The 19,995-nt window shown below is 50.0% G+C and overlaps 2 protein-coding genes across 6 annotated transcripts in view; one reads left to right on the forward strand and one right to left on the reverse strand.

Moving 5' to 3' along the window:
- Positions 1 to 465: 465 nt before the first annotated feature.
- Positions 466 to 5,056, forward strand: CDPF1 (cysteine rich DPF motif domain containing 1). The gene is made up of 4 exons (XM_021687468.1): positions 466 to 482; positions 636 to 748; positions 1,844 to 1,955; positions 4,054 to 5,056. Exons 2-4 carry the CDS (start codon positions 636 to 638, stop codon positions 4,198 to 4,200), a joined length of 372 nt encoding a protein of 123 aa, XP_021543143.1. The 5' UTR covers positions 466 to 482; the 3' UTR covers positions 4,201 to 5,056.
- A 7,080-nt stretch (positions 5,057 to 12,136) lies between these two features.
- The window catches only part of PPARA (peroxisome proliferator activated receptor alpha), a 99,775-nt gene continuing 91,916 nt past the window's right edge, over positions 12,137 to 19,995 (reverse strand). For all 5 annotated transcript variants that reach the window (XM_021687463.1, XM_021687464.2, XM_021687465.1 and 2 more), the window contains 2 exons: positions 14,900 to 15,347; positions 12,137 to 12,739 (listed from right to left, as the gene is read on the reverse strand). In XM_021687463.1, the coding sequence (XP_021543138.1) occupies positions 12,492 to 12,739; positions 14,900 to 15,347 (696 nt within the window). In that variant the 3' untranslated portion in view covers positions 12,137 to 12,491. The remainder of the gene's footprint in view (positions 12,740 to 14,899; positions 15,348 to 19,995) is intronic.

Consider the following 19,995-nt stretch of genomic DNA (forward strand, 5'->3'; position numbering starts at 1 on the left):
CCGCGGTTTGGGAGCAGAGGCGGGAGGGGACTGGAGCGCGAAGTCCGGGGGGCAGGCCCGGAGGTGCGCGGCCCTCCAGGGAGCTGAGGCAGTCAGGCGGAGGTGCGCGGGTAGAACAGCGGTGGAAGAAGGCTGTCGGGGGCGCGTCCGCCTTCCGTTGCAGGGGACCGAAGCGCAAGGGGAGGGAGAAGGAAGCAGCCGGAGTCTGAGCCCGGGACCGGAAGGACGGCGTGGGAGTCGCGCGGGCTCGCGGCCGGAAGCTCCGCAGGACGGAGAATAGGGCCGAGAGCTGTTTGAAGCGGTGATGGTCAGGAACTGTTCGAAATCTAGTGGAAGGCGCCGGACCACAGGTCAAAGACTTGGGCTAAGGAAGCGCAGGCAGGTGACGGAAAAAAGAAACCCTGTAGTTAGTTAGATAGATGATAGGTGATAGATAGATGATAGATAGAGAGAGAGATATTCGGACTCCTGAAAGCCCCCAGGTGAGAGAGAGCCGCGGCGGTAGCCGGGGGACTTTCCGCACGCGGCGGGAGCAAAGCCAGGCGCTGGGCGCTCAGGCAGCATGCAGCCGGAGGCTTTGAGATGTCGCGGTTCTTGGTTCTGAAGGCGACGTGCCACCTCTCTTGAGCCCGCAGATGGAGGGTGAGGCGGAGCGCTGTCCTCTGGGTGTGTTTACGTGCCAGCTCTGTGCCCTGACAGCTCCGTACAGCTATGTGGGGCAGAAGCCCCCTGACACCCACTCTGTCATGTGAGTACACCGCGCTTTTTGGGCCGCTGGCTGAGCTGCTTGGCCGGGGCCTCGCCTGAGTCGGACATGTGGCGTGGGAGTCGTGTTTTAGGCCCATCCCTCCCCAGGCTCTGGACGCCGCAGGGGTGACCTGCGGAGGCACAGGGCAAGGCCCCAGGGCCTTCTGGCTCCTCCAGAACCTCCAGGCCCCTCCCGCCCCCCTCGGCCCAGAGACCAGCACCTGCTCCAGCTGTGAGGTAGAAGCGCTGTGGCTCTGGCTGAGGCAGCTCAACTCCTGGAAGTAAAAGGCCCCGTGGCCGCCTCTTCACCTGGGGCTGCGCCTTGTTGCCATTGCTCCTGGTTCCTGGTGACGTACTTTCTTAGTGGGAAGCCCGCCTGCCCTCTTGCCTGAGGGAAGTGGGTCCTAAGGACCAGCTTCTCATGAATCTGCCCAGAACCGACCTTGAGTAGAGCCAGTGGGTTCTGGAGCTTGACTCTTGACCTCTAACTCGTCCTTCGTTGAATGCCACACCGTGGGGAAGCTGACCAGTACATCGCTCACCCAGTATGTTACTCACATGGGATAGGTGGCAGGGGCCAGGGCTTTCTTGTGGGTGGGTACCTCTGCTGACCAGGAGCACCATCATCACGGACCCCTGTTGGTCTCCTTTGATGTGCGGGGTGAGGCCAGCACCTTACGCAGGGTGTAAGGCGCCCTGGTTCTCCCTGCGTGCTGGGAGCACGGCTTGGGAGTGGGTGTCACCATGCTGGGAGTGTAGGGAAGGGCTTCGAGAGCTCGGACGGACCTTGTGCTCCCTGCCCCCACCCCAGCGGGCAGGTGGGGTCTGGGGCCTTGCATTGCAGCAGCTGGGGAGGAGTGGTTCTCCCCACCATGGCTGTTAGAGCCGAGAGCAGCTCTGATTTCAGTTCCAGCCTCTCCCCGATGGCTTGCCTTTCTGTTACTACTCGGTGGCACAGGGAGGACCGGCCCCTCCTCCCATGAACCCACCCAGGTGTGTGGGGGGCCCAGGGGAGGTCCATTCCATGCCGCTTCCAAGCTTCCATTAGTAGAAGTTCAGGCCATGCTGACCTCTGGCGTCACTTACTGTCCTGCAGCCTCCTGGAGGAGAGTTACATCATGAAGGACCCGTTCACCTCCGACAAGGACAGGTTCCTGGTCCTTGGCTCAAAGTGCAGTTTGTGCAGCCGGCTGGTGTGCGTGGGCCCGGTGGGTAAGCTGCGTGGGCTGGGGCTGCCTCCCCTCCCTCCCTCCCTCCCTCCCTCCCTCCCTGTGGCTGGGACCCCACACATGATCGTGGGAAAGGTGACCTGTGAGCCTTCCCCAAGGATGGCATGAGCATCAGCCTCTCTTTGTGGAGGTGATCCTTGGAGCCCTCTCAGTCACATGGTGGGGGGCCCGGGGATTCTTGGAGGCCAGCTGGTCCACCTCATTATGGTTGGGTCCTGCAGCCAACAGAGGTGAGCAGATAGAGGGGCGAGCTGGGGTCAGTCAGAGGGTCTCAGTGTTGGCTGCGGAGTGGGTGCTGACAGTTCTCCCCCTCCCAGCCATGCCAGTGGCTGTTGTGCTTCTCTCCATGGGACAGTGACCTTCTTCCTGCTTGTTCTTGGAGGGACCTTCTGGAGGAAGGAACTGTGCTTTCTTGAGCATTAGCTGTGGGTCAGGCCCTGTGCTTGGGGCCTGTTTTCCCAGTGCAGGTTCCTTCAATCCTGCCCTAAACCTAGCTGTGCAAAGCAGTATTGCCCCCATCTGATAGGTGAGGACACAGGGTTGAGGAGGCTGAGTAGGCCCAGGCCACCAGGTTAGTGAGCCTATTGTTGGACAACCCAGGGGTGGGTGGAAGTGGGCTGTGTGGCTGAGGTGTGGCCCCTGTAACCCGAGCCATACAGCCGGACAGCAGTCCCTGGGCATTCTGCTAGTGGGCAGAGTACAGGCAAGGCTGCTGCATCACAGACTGGGTTTAAACATCAGCCTCTGTCAACGTCAGGGTGATGAGATTTGACAGGGTGCGACGAAGCCTTAGCAAGGCAGAGGCCTGCGTGTTCGAGGACATGCGGCGGCTGGTGAGGACTCAGCAGGAGAGAAGCAGTTGGGAAATGGAAAGGGGGGTTGGGCATGGGGGAGGGGAGAAGCCTTAAATGCCACACTTACACATTTGCGCTGCACTTGGTGAGCAGAGGAGAGGGTGCTCCATATGGTATCCGAGAGCTCCAGTGTTCTTGGATGAAGTGCTTGGTTGGTGGCGAGTCCCCTCTCTTACATGGGAACAGATCTCTTCCAAGAACTGCAGGAAGGACAGCCTTGTCTTAGCTGAGGGACACTCTGAGCTGCTGGAACAAAGAGACCCCCTAAACACAGTGGCCTGATCATGACAATCTTCACTTTTTGTATGTCTAAGAATCTAGAGCAGGTGGCTGCCTCAGCTCCCACCATCATACCTATGCTCCCACCCACCGGAAGAGACAGGGAGCACATGCCCATTCCTTCAAAGGGCACAACCAGGAGGCGGCACAGAGCTGCCAATGACACAGACCCAGTCCTGTGGCCACACCCAGTTGCAGAAGGGGCTGGGAAAGTAGTCTTTGGACAGGGCCCTGGGCAATGAGTCTCAGGAGTTGAGTGGCAAAAGATGGGCACAGGGGAGAATGGCCGCGGTTCGACAGATCTGACCTCTCGCCCAGACCAGCCACTCACCAGTGGCCTTTTTGGTCTGTGGGGCTGCGCCCAGCACCGGTGGTCACCAAGCCCCTGTCACACTGCTGTGATAACCAGGAGAGGGAGGGATCTAGAATCTCTGACAGTTTAGGTGTGGCCCTGGCTCTAGCTTCTTGTTGTTTCCACGTCCCCCGTGACGGAGCATGGCAGTCCCCAGAGTCTTTCCACTCCATCCACGCTCTCTCACCCGGGTTGACCCAGGCCTGCATTGCCTTGTTCTCTCTGACACCTTCGCCAATCTCACTGGGTGATTCCCACATGCTCAGAACCCCCCGATACCCCACTGCCTGCAGGCGCTGACAGGGGTCTCTTGCCTACTTGCTCTCTCCTCCCTGGCGGCCCTCCATTGTGTCTTTTTCTCTTAGGTGATGACCGCATTCTTGGAGGTGGCTGGCCAGCCCCTGGGCCCTGCTCTCCCTCGTGCTGTTCTGGCCCTGGCCAGCCCCTGCCAACATGGCCCCCCAGCTGCCCCTGCCTAGCACCCTCCCCTCCCCCCCGCCGCCCTGTACGGGGTGAAGGACTGGCCTCTGGGAGAAGCTGCACCCCCTGCTCTGTGGTACTTAGCCCCCATCCTTCCCCCATCCTCTTTCAGGAATGCAGTTTATTCTACTCCAAGAGGTTTTGCCTCCCCTGTGTCCAGGAAAACATGGATGCCTTCCCTCAGGAAATCCGGCAAGACTTGGAGAAAAGGAAAGCTCCATCAAAGAGGCCGGCCAGCCAGCCTGGCTCTCGGACATGAGTGCGGCTAGGTGCCAGGTTGGCATTAACACCTAGCACAGAGCTTCTGGGCTGTCAGGGTCCCTGCAGCCTGGGTCAGGGATGGGGCTGAGTTGGGAACTATCGTACCCTGCCTTGTTCCGGGGCAGGCAGGAGCAGCGTGTGCAGCTGGAGCGAGCTCGGGCCCAGCCTGCAGCAGGAAGGTGATCGGGAGTCGGGCAGAGAAGGCACTCAAAAGGCAGGCCTTGGACCAGATATCCTGCAGACCTAACCGTGTCCAGAGCCCCCTTGATGCTGAGACTGCAGGGCAAGAACTGAGAAATGGCTCAGAACTGGCACAAAGGGAAGTCGAGGCTGGGCCTGCTGGCCCTTCTGCTCTCCTCCTGGACCTGGGGCTCTAGGCCTTCCCGCAGGGTCATCCCCTGGCTCCTGCTTACACACGACTGGACCTGGAAGGCCCTTGTGCCCTTCGCATGATTCATCAGATCCAGGAGTGCCTCCAGGTGACATGCTACTCTGCCTGGCCCTGAGGACACAGGAGCGAAGGGACAAAGCCCACTGTCCTGGTCTAGTGTGAGGAGGCCTTCTGGTCACGCTGGGTGGTCATGCTGTCCGTGCTTATACGGAGGCAGGAGGGCTGGGGTGGGGACTCCTGTCTTCCCCATCCTGGGGAGTGAGTGTTCATGCGGTGAAGATGTCACTCTTTGGGACGGTTCACAGGGAGGTGACCTGTGGGAAGGTGCCTGAGGTGTGTGGGGAGCTGCAGGCGTGATTGGGGGTCTGGGGGCAGTGGAATTTTATTTCACATCCTCGTGCTTGGAAAATGTTTTAAATCTTGTCCATGTGTTAGATCCATAATTAAATACCCAAAGAACCGATTAATTTTTTGAAAAGTAATCCTTCCCTGGAAACATTTGCGAGGCAGATGTTCTCCTTGGCACCCTGGATCTGGCATTGGTTGGGGGTTGGGGTGTTGCCACGTGCAGCCCCTTCCATCCTATCTGTCTCGCGGGCTCCGGCTCTGGCCCCTATAGGCCCAGTCCCATTCCAAGGTAGAGCAATGCCCTTCCCCTGTCTTCCCTTCCCTCATGCAGGGGCTCACAGCTTGAGGTGCTGGCTTGCCCCTTTCCATGGGGGACCCTGCACCAGCCTTGCAGGCTACTGTAGGCGGCCCTGGGGCACTCCTCCCCCATGGGCACCCCTCCTGGGGGCTCCCTTGCCCCCGTGGCCCCCATGCCGTGGGGGACACACTGAACGGCTCGTTGGCCTCTGTCTGCTGACTCTCAGGGCTGGAGCGGCTCTGTCTTCACCTGTAACTACTGGGAGGCCAGCTGACGCTGCCCCCGGGGCGGTGGGGGGGCCAGACATGCATTTGAGGAGAGAATGAAGAAAGAGCTTTTATTGGCTGATGTGCGCACTGGGTTTTATTTCCTGATGCTTCCCCTGCATCACATTACTTTAGACAAATGGCTGTCATTTTGGGGCCACACTGTCCTAGGTCCATTCGAACCGAAGGACAAAAGGACTAGAGGTGAAGACCCCTGGGGGAGTGGGGCGGGGGCTGCTCTGGGCTGAGGGCAGATGCTATAGCTGGGGATTTTCAAGCCAAATGTTCATCTCACGGCATCACTCAGAACTCACCAACCAATTTTAAAAAAGAGTTTTATTTTTTAAAACCATTAAGGCAACACTATACCCTGAAATTAACTCCTTACATTCATCAGTCTTACAGTAGGACATTCCAAACCTGTACATTCCCATAAATTCAGGATATTAATCAACATACGTGATCAATTCAATCTCCTAGCAGGAAACAGAATAAGACCGAAGATTTTTTAAAAATTAAAGTTACAGTCATTTTCTAATTGCTTGGAACCGCTATTGGTTAATGTGACTCGGAAGATTCCATTTGCTTTTCTGTGCACACCCCTGTTCCCTGAGGACCTGGATGGATGCCCCCCTCTCCAGACCCAGAGAGAGAACCCCAGAACCTGCTCTAAAAGATCTGCTTTGGAACTGCTCCTGTTTAGTATGAAGACGAGGGGTCTGTCAGCCCCTGAATACTTGGAGAGTATAAGGCACCAGGGTGGTAACAAACACACCAAGAAACCAAGCTCAGTCTTGCTTTGGAAATCTGCATCCATCTGATGTTCTGACATGTGTCAGTCAGACACTCTCAGTGCCATGGCCCTGTGGACATCAAGAATTTCTGCCGAGATACTGCGAACGACCCACAGGAGCCTCACGGGGTCTGTGGTTTCCATTGTATGCTTCGGGCTGGGCCATCTGGGGGCTGCCAGAGAACCAGCGGTGCAAATATCCCACCCGAAGATTTCGGATTGCCTGAGTGCTTTGGTAATAACCCACAGGTAATAATTTCCTGAAGAACAGACCGTGACCCACGACCCAGGAATAGTTCAGGTCTTCAGCAGGACACTGCTGGGAGCAGTAAGTGACTCTGGACCTGGGTCTCTGGCCCCCTTGCCAGAAGAGACGGTGAAGACAGACTCGCTTGTACTTGCATGTGACTCATGACGAAGGGAACAGATTTACGCGGGGAAATAAAATTCTGCATGGCTTGGGAGAGACAAAAAGCTGTGTGTGTGCGCACATGTGTGTGCAACTGTATGTCAGTTATATTCCAGCATCCTTTGTGTTTCCAGTAGGTTCCATGAGCCAGGCTACTAAGAGTGTGTGTCAACTAATACTGATTTCAAAAGAATCCAAATCTTTGTTATTAGATGCATGATTGTAAGTAACATACACTAAAATTTTTCTTAAACTTGAATCACAGTATTTAAGATATAGCTATTAACATAGTTCATTTTACCATACAGTGTAGGAAAAATGACAAACACAAATACTGTGACCTTACTGGAAAGGGTACTGAGTGGTATTCATCTATTGTGAGGTACTTTTTTTTTTTTCCTTTGTTTTTTTAGGCCTGAAAAAAAGGAACAGACTGTCTGTGCTTTTAAAAAGAGAAGACAGTTTCCAAAAGTGAATGATTTTACTTTGGAAAGATTGGTCACTCACTTGTCTTCAGGGCCTGAAGCTTGACCTCCCTGCCCTGAGGAGGCCTTGCTGAGGCTGGAGGACCCCCTGGGGGCAAGAGCCCTCACCTCCGGGCTCATGGTGGAGGGCGGGTCCCTGCACTGGTCTCCATGGTGCCGCAGTTTGTCGCAGTTTGTCGCAGTTTGTCGAATTAGCAAAGTTTAGATGTTGGGTGTGGGGAGAAGGGTAAGGGAGGAGGAGGCTAGTATATTCCTTCTCCAGAGAAGCACTTGGGGAAGTTCTTCACATTTGACCCAAAATAGCAAACATTTTAAATTAAAAAAACCTGATCCAGGTCTTAACCCTATCTCTGATGTTAAAAAAAAAAAAGTTTCTTAGTGGTTTTTTTTTTTTGGCAAATAAGGCATTGAACAGCTAGGGGGCCACTGGAGTCCTTGACATTCTCCATTGCTTCAATCAAGATGTGACATTGAACATGGGTGCAGTTTGGTCTGTTCTGTTTGGCAAGGAATTCCAAAAGGATGTGGCTGTATGTATTTCAGCTGAGCCACATTATATGGTCCCCGTCCTTCCCACCCCCGTTTTCCCGAGGTGGGGTAGTTACACGGTGACGCTTGTCGTTGTCTCAGCCTGAAATGTTGAGAAGCAAATGGTCTGCTGAGAGCCCCATGCTAGACCTGAGAAGGTGTCCCAGGCCTCAGGCTGCTAGCCTCTCAGTTGCTGTCTGGATACGTGGGCCACACCCACAGCCTTTATGAGCCTCAGCCCACTCCATGGAAGTATTAAGACACCCAGCTGCACTCCACAAAACAGCATCATGGAAAGAATTCTGTAATTCTTTAAACTAACGCATGAAGACTCATTGTCTTTTCAACTTTCAATATCCCCTCTAATTTGCATTGTGGTTCCCAGAGAAATGTAATGGATCTCCTCTATCCTGAGTCAGAGGAAAGTTCCCTGCCTTTATCCTTACTCTGGTGTGTGTCACAGGCTGGGGGTCAATGACCATTTTCCTGAATTCTGTTAAAATGGCATATATATATCCCAGCAAAAAATGTAGACTCAACCTTTGGAGCCTGGCAAGAATCCTTAGTCCCAGGGGGAACCCTATACATCAGCTTGGACCAAGAGTTAAGAGAAGCTGGGCCACTTTTTTTTAAAAGGAGAAGAACAAGTACAGAGAGCCTGGCTTTGGAGTCACCCGGTGCTGGGCTGTGCCCGTGCTATAAAGACTGGGTACGTGGGAAGAAACTTCCACGGACACTTAATAATCAGTAAGGCCTCGGTGGCTGGCACCGATCGTAGCTGGTGACTTCCACAGACAGTGGGATGTCCTCGCCATCCTGAATGGACACACTGCTGTGAACTTAAAGGCTTTAAGTAAGTGACCCCTCCAGGAACACCTGCAGTGCAGGTTGGTCAAAACAGTGTACCCCTCTTGAAACAGGCATTTGTAAGACATTCCAGAGACAGGTGTGGCCACTGGGTCGAGACAAAAACAAACCAAAAAACCACCCTCCATCGTGTATGCAGTGGCTAGGTATCAAATGTGCTTGGTGCTGCTGTGGCTTGAAGAAGGGAGAACGAGGAAGGAAGTGCCCAGAGGCAGCAAGGAGGCCCAAGTGCGCCTTGAAAAGTCACAGCCCGGCTAAGTCGGCCCGGAGGCATCTGCTTCCAGCCTCATCTGGCAGGGTCTCTCCCTGAGCAGGCTGCCTCGGCCAGCAGGTGCAGCCGAGGAGCAGGGGAGGCCCTCCACAGGGCGGGTCACTGCGGCCAGTGACTGTTCCCACTTCCAGACCTGGGTCATGCTCCAACTTACCCAAACTGGGGGCAGCAACTTCTGCACATGTGTATCTTGGAGGCTCAACCGAAGTGCCTTTAAGAAGTCACATGACCTTCTGCCTCTCAGCGTGCAATCAAGCAAAGGTGTGTAACTTCTGAATCTTATTCATAAATGATCTGACTATAGATGCTCCAAAAGGATCCCGAGTGTTTCGTGTACCTTAATTTTAACTGTGCCTTTTGATGTATCATATTGAGGTAGCTGTTATGCTGTAGATTTGGGGAAACAGTAGTTGCTAAATTAATAATCTACTTATCGCACATTAAACAAAGGATTTTACTTGTGCCTTGAGCTTCTGCTCAGATCTTAGGACGCTGCCCTGTCTCTGGAACCCCCACATGATCCTTGAGGCTGTTCGTTCCCTTAGAGTTTCAGATGGCCCAGTGTAAGAAATGCATCCGAAATGCAGAAAGATACATGCTTGCTCTTAAAATGAAGAGTCCCTTTAAAACAAGGATAGCTCTCACAAGCATTCCTGAATGCACCATGCACCAAGGTTCTTCTCCTGGACTTCACATTCTTATTGACATATGTACACTTACTCTTTAGGGAGATGCTTGGAGTGCATCTCATCCGAGAGTTACAGGAAGGCCACAGGGAAACTCGAGAGCAAGGCGGGAAGAAAGGAGCAGCTCACTGGCACTTTGATGATTCCCACACTGTCCCTGCCTCTCACTTGTGCTGATGCAGTTGCCAGCATCCTGGTTTTGATGATGCTGGGCTTCCCCAAAATGGTCACTGGTGTGTGCAGCCCTCAAGGTGGCAGGGGCAGGATTCCGTGTGTGGGACACCCAGCTGGAAATGCCCGGGAGGACGAAGGGGAGGGACGCTGTGGGACTGGGGAGAGCGGGCCAGGCCAGCTCTGGAGCTGGAGCTGCCTGCTGGGTTCAGGATTCGTTCCTTGTCAGCCCTGCAGACAAAGGCTGGTTGTAATTTTGTGGTCTCTGAGGCATGTGGCACTTGTGGCTACAAACAGTGACTTGCCGAAGGGCATCAAGGTGGTAGTGAGGGGAGCTGCACCGCGGGCCGAGTTCCCCAGCAGAGGAGGGGCTCCGTGCTCTGGTCTGAGGCTTCTCGAACCTGTTCTGTCATATCTACCTCACTTCATGCTGACGTCTGCTGAAATCCAGCAGGCAATAAATGCGCTTTAACGAGTCCCTACTGGAAATGCGACAGTATTCTGAACGGGTGAATAATTTGTCCGTATCTGACTATCGGTGGACTGAGAAATCTTTGATTAGATGGCCCGAACGTTCTGCGTGGCAATCAGTGACTGTTACTTAAAATGAACGGGAATCTGTGATTTTCTTCCCATCGGTACCAGTGAACGAATTCAAGTGACTTTCGAGCTACGCTCTCTGCAGCTTCCTTCGTGGCCTCACCGGGAACATCGCTGGGAGTCTAGCCGGGCCCCAAGAGAGCCAAAGGCTCACTAACACTAGCAGTACAGAACCCGGTGACTTCGGCGGCAGAATGCATGAAATAAAGAGCTTTTAAAAATAAGTTTTATGAGAACAGAACCAGAGCGAGCGACTTTTCTGAAAGCCTGGGTCTTGAGGGTCCCTTTCTGAGGCCACGTCCGCCAATGGCATCTACCTGGGACACCTGAGAAGAGAGGCCAGTGGTCGACAGAGGCAACACAGACGTGGCACCAGCCCGAGGGGCCTTGTCTTAGGGAAGAACGCCCATATGGACATGCGTGCCCTCTGACTCGGGATGACCTCTGGACAGGTATCATTCATACGTGGAAATACTTTTATCTGCTTCCAACAGATCCTTTGATTGGCTCTCTCAACAAAATAAAAATGAAAACTACCACTAAGGTTTAATTTTGAGGAGGATGTGCCCGTTTTCACGGGCACATGTGTTCGCCTTTTCTAGTTGAAACCTTACAGTTTTATCGTTCTCTCTCCTGTTGAATTTCCATATGCTGACCTTGGGAACTTTATCAATTTCAATCCTAATCATTCTTCCAGAGCAAGTATAGCGACCTTCTAGAGCCACGTTTTCTAGAGACGGAGGGGGAGGGGTGCCAAAGGCACAACCAGGTGCTACGACGAGCTGCCATGAGGCAGGGGGTCAGGGGCAGGTGGCCAGTGACACCCCTGCGGAGGTGTCAGCTCAGGTCGGGCTGGCCTGGAGGGCGGGGCTGCTGTAAATCCCCTGACAGGACATTTACGTACCATGGTGGACAGAAAGAGTCTTTCCAGGTCCATATGCTCTGGGACGAAAACCACTATCAACACTGCTTTCATAACCAGACCGGGTTGAGAAATGATCTTTGAGGCTGAAACAGATATTTCAGATGTTGGGAAAGCCGCCTTCCCTATGTAATTGGAAAACTGCCCCACGAAGGACTCTGTGCCTGTCCCCCTCATTCTCCACGTGGTCCCCTTGGGGCCCATGCTCCAAAGTCCTGTTTGCCTCGCCTTCTACACTCTCAGGAGCAGCTACTGCCACCAAGAGTTAAAAAAAATAAAGCTGCGTATTTTAAAAAGCAACACAGGAAAAGGCCAAGGAGCTGCCTTGACACATGGGGCCCAGAGGAACACTGACAAACAACTTGTCAGTTTGCCCCCGAAAACGCTATCATGGCCCCCAAACAATCTGACTCGGTTCTGATTTGATAGGAAATAGGTCAGAGGGATGGACAACTGACATACTTTCCGTTTGTCTTGCTCCTGCTGACTCCAGATGCCAGCTTGAAACAGGCAGAGCATCGAGTCCAGGGGGAGTCTTGAGATGCGGCTTTCTGGGATCTTCTATACAAACCTGGAAACAGGCCCTTCCGCCCTATTAAGTCACAACCACGAACACAGTGAAAACCAACCGACTGCTGCGTTTGGATAGCTTATCAAAGAATCCTCTGAAATTTTAAATCCTATGATTAAGAAACAGCACGTTGTCTGTCTTCAAATTCAGGAAACAGAATTAGAGTCTTCCCAATAAATATTTTGCTGTTTTTTAAAAATACCTAACCTTTGGATTCATCTAGATTTATAGGATTATAAAAGTTAAAAAGTGCTGATTAGTTTTTAAAATGATAAGGGAGCGCAACAGTCAAAAGGCAGCAAAAGGCGAAGACAGACCACGTATTTCGAGGTCACCAGTTAATTCAGCGCTATGTTACTCATGTGATATCAAGAAATCTGCATCGATTAATATCAGGTGAGTTAAAATCAGACCGCTGGGCATCATTCCCCTTAATTTTCTAAGAACTGCCTATCAGCTACCTGTCACCAGCATTTTAATACTTTGCACGTTCTCAGAAGTACTGGTGTGAAAAAGAAAGAAATGTGGTCTAGGGTTCCGGTTACCTAGGGCTCATCCGTCCCATTCTCTGAGGTGAAAATGGTGGAATTTGTGCAAAGCCATGTTGCTCCCGTTTCCCATCTGTAGTGCTGTTGACTTTAGAAGTCCTTGGCACGTGGCTTGTGTGTTTCACTTTCAAGCCCTCAGTACATGTCCCTGTAGATTTCTTGCAGCAGCGGGTGCAGGGCGGCGTCAGACTCCGTCTTTTTGATGACCTGCACGAGCTGCGCGTGCTCTGTGACGAGCTGCCGGAGGTCTGCCATTTTTTGAAGGAGTTTTGGGAAGAGGAAGGTGTTGTCTGGGTGGTTGGTCTGCAAGTGAAGTTTGAGCACGTGCACAATGCCCTCCTGCATTTTTTCAATGTGTCCCACGTTTAGAAGGCCGGGACGATCTATTCTCAAAAGAAAGAAGACATGTTTGTGATAATCACTCCACTGATGCCTCGTAACTGTTTATCGGTCGGGGAAACCAAACATTCTTATTTTATGTGGCCTTTCTTTCTTATTCCGCCTTTGACTCGGCTGGAAGACAGAACTCCATTCTTCCAAAGTCACTGGGCCTACTGGGCAGACAGGACAAATACTTGGTCCTAAATATTTGTGTACTACCTTAAATCGACCAGCTGCCCTGCAGCATGGCCCTTTCATTTTGGGTTTATCTGATTACCACCGGTCAGGGGAAAACCCCCAAAACATTAGGAGTAACCATACATTCCGATGATGATTAAAACAACCAGTTTTGCATAATATGAAATGAAATACTTCTTCTTGAATGAAAACTAGATATTTGGTTTCAGGTTTTCCATCACCACGTGAAGGAGTGTGATTGTGTTAGACTTGGTTTTGTGGCGTAAAGCGCTGTGAGGGTAGGAATGCTACAGTCTTCCGGTACGAGTCAGCTGCATAGACTGGGGAACAAGGTGGCAGATGGTAGCTGCACAGGATGCTGCCGAGCCCCAGGGAGGCCTGAGATCTGGTCCCGGCAGGTCAGTGAACACACCACACGCCCTCCCTGGGGTAGCTCAACCGCAGGCACCGGACCTCCCAGGCAGCCTGAGACCGCGTCCTGCCTTGGGTCCAGAACACACCCTGTCCCTGTCCCTGTCCAATAGGCAGTGCTCTCTTCAAAGCCCCGTCCTTACTAGGATTGTTAAAAGTGTTGCTAAGGGTGTGGATTTTTTCATTGCTTTTTTTGGTTGTAAAATGAATATAATTACTCACTTTTTAAACAGATTAAAAAAAACAGAAAGCGAATCCCCCTCATGAGGTTTAATGTGTATCACACCAGACCCTTTTCTATATATAGGATTGATACATGATTTTTTTTTTGGGAGAGAAAGAGCCAGCATTGGGGGGGAGGGGCAGAGGGAGAGAGAATCTGAAGCAGGCTCCCCACTCAGCGTGGGGCCTGATAATGGGCTCGATCTCGCGACCCTGAGTTCATGACCTGAGCCAAAACCAAGAGTCAGAGGCTTAACTGACTGAGCCACCCAGGTGCCCCAGGATTGATATATGATTATAATTTCTTTTAGAAAACTGTGCTCCTACCACTCATGAGGGTGGTGCAATTGCTTTTTACCCACAACACTACATCTTGAGCATACAAAGGACAAGGGTAGCTTACGTACAACTGTTCTGCATTTTACATTTTTTGCCAGAGCATAAGGACTCCCTCCACCTGACCGTGCACAGCTGGATAATAACAGGGACAGCAGGGACGGGCCTTGTGGGGCTTCCGGAGTCTGGGCGGCTGTGACCAGCCTCAGCTCCACCAGTCAGCCAACTGTGGGGCACACCTTCTAGCAGTTTGTGGTGGCGGTCGGTGGTCGCCCCGTCGGTCTCCCCCAGGCTGGGTGAGGTCAGCTGAGTTTACAGTATGGGGATGACCTTCTTCTACCAGGACAGGGTTATTTAAAGAAACAGGACACTGAGCCAAAATTCTGGGAGCTGCAGAGCCAGCTTCCCTGCAGAGAGGCCCAGATTTTCCTTCACTGGGATCCATTTCCTTTGGCAAGGCAAACTGCAAACACCGCCAGTTAGCTACTGATATTTTTCGTTATGAAATAGAATAAATATACCAATAGTGAGATAAACTGTACTAACATCTGTATGGCATTTCATGGAATACTGTCTATGATATGGATATGATACTATAATAATAGAATTCTATAATAATACACACCGTATATTATGATTCTAAGATGTATTAGATATTAGATATGTTAGATAAAATTGTATTACCATTGCACCTAATATATTTGATATAGTTATATTATACTTAGAAATAGAATATCATGTATGTAACATAATTATGGATGGAACATATTTATATAATGTACAAATATGTATTTACATATAATAACGTATGCTATGCTATGATACAGTATAATTCTCACTTAATTCCCCGCGGTGGTGACGCAGGGGCTCAGACGCCCTCCCGCCTGCCAGTGTGCACTCCACTGTGCACCACTCACGCACAGACCAGATTTACTGCTGTCCTGCGGGATAGGAGGCTGCAGGTGACGTGGCACCACATTCGGCCAACGACTTACCTCCACAGCAAATTATAGCAGCCACAAAAAGGGAGATATCACTGTCGTCCAGCTCTAGCGCGTTGAACTTCATTGCAAAATCAAACTTAGGTTCCATGATATCACAAAACGGTTTCCTTAGGCTCTTTAGGAATTCACGAGTTATAAAACCATTTCCATATGCTACCAGCATCCCGTCTTTATTCATCACAGAAGACAGCATGGCAAATATGGCCTCATAAACTCCGTATTTCAGCAAAGTGACCTGATCATTCAAGTCCAAGTTGGCGAAGCCAGGGATGGACTTGGCGAACTCGGTGAGCTCGGTGACGGTCTCCACGGACGTGCACTGGCAGCAGTGGAAGATGCGGACTTCCGCCTCCTTGTTCTGGATGCCGTTGGCCACCAACTTGGCCACCAGAGTCTTCTCAGCCATACACAATGTCTCCATGTCGTGTATGACAAAGGGCTGCAAAGAAAGACATGGAAATGAGCCAGGTCACTGGTGACAGGCTGTCCTCTTAATTATCAATGAACTGATGAGCAGCCACTGCCGCAGGTCACCTGCGGAGAAGTCCAACAGGAACAAAATGTAGTCTTCGTCCTTAAATAACCTCAAAATTGGTTGGGGACACAAAGACATTCATAGGGAACTAGCGATACAAATCAGTAAGATAATAATCATCAGTGCCTGACACCAGGTGGGGATTTCATTGCTATGAAAGGTAAGTCCTGATTTCGGCAATAAAGCTAACAAGAGAATATTTGCAAAGCACTTTTAATACTTCGTAATATTCTCTGAACTCCTAAATACCTCTGCAATGGCCCTAACTACAATAACTTTGAAATTTTTATCACTGAAAAACAGTTGACACACAATGTTACATGAGTTTTAGGGGCACAGCATAGCGTGATTTGACACATCTACACATTAGGCAGTGCCCACCCTTCGAGTGGAGTTATGACAATGTAACTACAATATTACTGACTGTAGTCCTCATAATGTCCTTTTCATCCCCAGGGCTTATTAATTTTATTACTAAAAATGTGTGCCTTCACCTCTTTCGCTCATCCTACAGTAATTCTTAATTTTACCATTTTATGAACTTTGGAGATAACCATTGTTACCCGACAACTGCTGTATGAGTAAATTTGGCAGGTAAATAGAACTCGGAAAGTTGGTGTTTGTGTTTGCGTAGCAATAAGCAAACAAGCATTGTTAAGCCCTTGCTCTCTGGGAGTAACCTGGGAAAATCTTGAAGGACCCTCACCTCCTTGTGTGTAAGACTGAGATCTGCACTTTGGTGCTCTGTGTTCTGGAACAAGTGCAAACCCCTGGGCCAGCAGCCTACATGTTGCCATATACCATTTGCTTCTAAGCCCACGGGTCCTGCCATTTTCTAAGTACCTAGTGGAGGAAAGAAGAGACGGTTGGCCCTATTATTTGAAGCCAGCATGCCCAGGAGGGATTATATATCTGGTGGGGCACAGGGGAACAACATAAATGTTTTGTGCTGCTGCCCAAAATGTACACCGGATTTGTGCACAGAGCAGAAGAAATGACAGTCTCTCGGTGATCTCTCTGATTTATAATGTGTTCTATAGATCAGTAATGAGGTGGGCTGAAGCATTATTTTCAATTCCTACCAGGATGCATAAAATGTAGAATGCCTAAGCAGCTCATGATTTTAAGACCCACTCTGCCAATGGGCAAAACATGTCACTGACACTCTATCTGGCCCCACGGCACGATGTGTCCCCTATTCCTGGGCTCCCAAGAGCACCTGGAGGAACCACAGCAAAAAACCATCTTCAGGGCACCTGGAGGGTGTCCTTGTCTCAGAAGCAAGGCAAACGCGTTGGAACAATGCAAGGGATTGTCTGAGAAATGTTTAACCAAAATCAGAATTTACAATGCAGCGTTGGATAAAAAAAATAATTTGATTCTAAGTCTGAATAAAGGGGATACTCGAAAAATTACCTGTGCGTGAGTGAAAACAATCTGAATACAAAATTCAAAGCCAAAGTCCTGACTATCTCAAGTCTGGTTAAGGAAGACTAAAACCATCTCTTTCCAAAGACCATAAAAGCAGGCCGGATTACTGTTGTTTGGGGAAAGTTTGGGGGCAGTTCTGTTTTCTGGGAAGTTGCTCACATTGAAGGAATTAACATTCTAGGGATACACAGCAGTATCCCTTCAATTCCAGAAAATACACTAGTAGGCCACCTTGGCTGTATCACTGGCTTTGTAACCTTCGGCAGAAATAAAGGCATTAAAAACAAAAGTTGTGTGGCCCAAAAAATTTGGGAAACGCTGAGATAAATGAAGTTAGGGCCTTCCAGAGTCTCTACCGCAGCAGGTGTGTGCTGGGGAAGCTTCAGGAACAGGGACAGGCTGGGCAGGGGTTCCCCAAATGTGTGATCCCAGAGCACTTGCATCCTTTGCTGGAGATTCTCACGACCGGTGCGGGACCGGCCATGGAATTTGCAGGGCTTGGGGCAAAATGAAAACGTGGGCCCCCTTGTTCAAAAATGAAGAATTTCAAGACAGCGACAGCAGGGCATGAAATCCCGATGCGGGGCCCTTCCAGGCAAAGGACCTTGTGAAACAGGACACACGCCCGTGAGACCCGCCTGGGACTAGTTTTATGTAAAACATACTCTCGTAAATGGGGATGTATCTGGTACAAATACTTCATTTCATTTTTATAAAATTATCACTTGGATCTTAAGAAGGCAGGGCCTCATTAACAGACAAAATTAGAAACCATCTCAATTCAAAACCAGTGGTAACATTTAGAAACCAATGTTTATGGAAACTCAAGAGAAAATGCATATACTAACACGCTTGATAAACACTGTTGATAGGACTATTTAAAAAAAATCCATGCTGCTTATATTTAATTATGGAATGCGCCTTTTATACTTAAGTTTGAATATGAATGTATCTGACATCACAGGTGGTCATTTCAGATAAATAAAGCATGTTGTCAGGAGTTTAAATAGCACGAGCAGAAAGCTGCCCAGCCCCCCCCAAATCACTCCCCACCAAGACCAGAAGGTTCTCCTAACTGACATCTATCACTCGTGCTCACGCCTGATGGTGTTCTGTGTGTGTTAATGATGCCACTGACAAGAACTCATCTTTACATACATCTAAATAGCACTGTCTACATAAAATCAGGCAGCACCATGTTTTAGGAAAAAATTGTGATTTATTGGTAGAATTGCTTTAGATGAAACCATTTAATAAGCTTTTGGTTAGATTTTACTACACATTTCAAGAAACGGTATAAAATATTAAGAATGTTTTTCAATCTTAAGGCAACTTAAGTTGTCGGTGTAATATTTCAGCGTAACACTGTGGGCAGAACCCCACCACGTGGTGCAACATACCCCCTAAAGCCATTTCAGGATGGCACCCAGGGGGCCCCTTGTCCCAAAGATCTCGAAACGCTGAGAATAATGTTGAAGGCCCTTTCAAAACGCGTGTTAGAATCTATTCTCGGCCACGTGCCAAAATCTCATCCCCTTGCTTCATTCATTCTTCTCAGACAAGACACTTGACTGTTAGTGACTGGCTACAAAGCACTCATGATTTTGTCTAAAATTCAATTATCTTCTTAGAGGATACAGATTCTCCATAACTGAAGACATTCAAAGACTCTAAAGATTATTCCCGACAAGTTTGAGCAATATGGGAACCTTTGAGATAAACGTATGTGGTCCCCTTCATTTGAATGAAGAAGGTTATGACGGTCTGTGACATTACAAAATATGAGTACTAGTGCATTCTTTCATTCCCACGGACTTCAATGCTCCTCACCCTCTCACTGCATGTGGCCTCCTGGAGAGCATTCTTGTGGTATTTTTAACACCTCAAGTGTCAACACACCAACTTTTTAAGACGCTCTCGAAAAGCACGTCTTTTGGAAGCCAAGTTCAGATGGGACTGATGTACCTCTGTGCCTCAGCTCTGCTTCTGTTTCTGCCACCCTCAAGTCATAGGGCAGCCAGGGCCCTGACGAGCTCCGACCAGGTCACTAAGGGCCCTGGTGGTTTTCTGGCCTCCGGTTCTGAAATCTCAGTGGCTCAGACCAGCCCCATGCCCAGACAGAAACACTCACTATCTCTCCCACTACCCTCAACCCTCAGCTAACACCCATATTTTCCCAAAACAATGGGATCTACATGCTTCCGGCAGCTTCCTTCCTCCTCCCAAGACCCTCCCTCCACCGTTTCCTGGCCAACTTCCCACAGCATCCCCCTCCTGGCCCACCCAGCCCCTAACCAGTTCTAGGTGAGCTGTAGGTCTTCGTGTTAGATGATCTACAGGCCACGGAAAATAGAAAAGCAGAGGCTGTGGCCCACACTGTGAGCTCCGAGCTCAGGCCAAGGGGGACAGGGCTCCTTCCAAGAGCGTGCAGATCTCAGTGGGGTATGCAGAAGGATACTCCGTGGGAATGAAACTAGTATTAAACAAGAGTGTTTGGTTAAGAGTAAAGTTGACTTTTAAGTTCCCTTTAAATTCTAAAAACCCAAGAGAGAAATGGAAGGAAGATCTCTCCTAACCATTTCCAGGAGAGAAACTCAAAATTAAAAGGTTACTTTGCTTTCACCCTTATGATCCAGAAAGGGTCTAATTTATAAAAGCCCCTGGGGCCTCCCAGCATGGGTGTGGTTTTACCAATTTAATAGAGTTTGCTTGAGCCCTTCTGAAATGTCTCAGCCTATTTAATTGGAGAATTTTACTGAAGAATTAAAGACTCAGTAAAAGAGAGGTTTGGTTTGTTCATGAAAGTAAGTCGCTTGTGAAATACTTCATTTTCCTGTGACTAAAAATTCCAGCTTGTAATTCCCAATCAGGATCGCTTTAAGCTACTCATTAGTACGAATTAAACCTGTTTTGCCATGCTCATAGGAAAAAGGTAAAATATCTTCATTAGCCAACCCTGGGCTGGCCCCTCTTTGAAGTAGCTCTGCAATGGACACAGAGACTGAGCCGACCGCGGGGGTTGGGGTCAGGTGGCAGAGTGCACTACAGAAAAAGCCCAGAACTGTCCAGAGAAGACAACGGAGTTTCTGTAAACAAACAGCCCTTTCTAAACCCAGAGATG

This window comes from Neomonachus schauinslandi, chromosome 5 (genome assembly GCF_002201575.2).
Source record: "Neomonachus schauinslandi chromosome 5, ASM220157v2, whole genome shotgun sequence".
Taxonomy (NCBI): Eukaryota; Metazoa; Chordata; class Mammalia; order Carnivora; family Phocidae; genus Neomonachus; species Neomonachus schauinslandi.

Excerpts from the sequence above, each read along its gene's own strand:
- CDPF1 (XM_021687468.1), top strand. The coding sequence starts at position 636 with ATGGAGGGTGAGGCGGAGCGCTGTCCTCTGGGTGTGTTTACGTGCCAG. Across the intron at positions 749-1,843 it reads CCTGACACCCACTCTGTCAT|CCTCCTGGAGGAGAGTTACA; the intron begins GTGAGTACACCG and ends ACTGTCCTGCAG. Across the intron at positions 1,956-4,053 it reads GGCTGGTGTGCGTGGGCCCG|GAATGCAGTTTATTCTACTC; the intron begins GTGGGTAAGCTG and ends ATCCTCTTTCAG.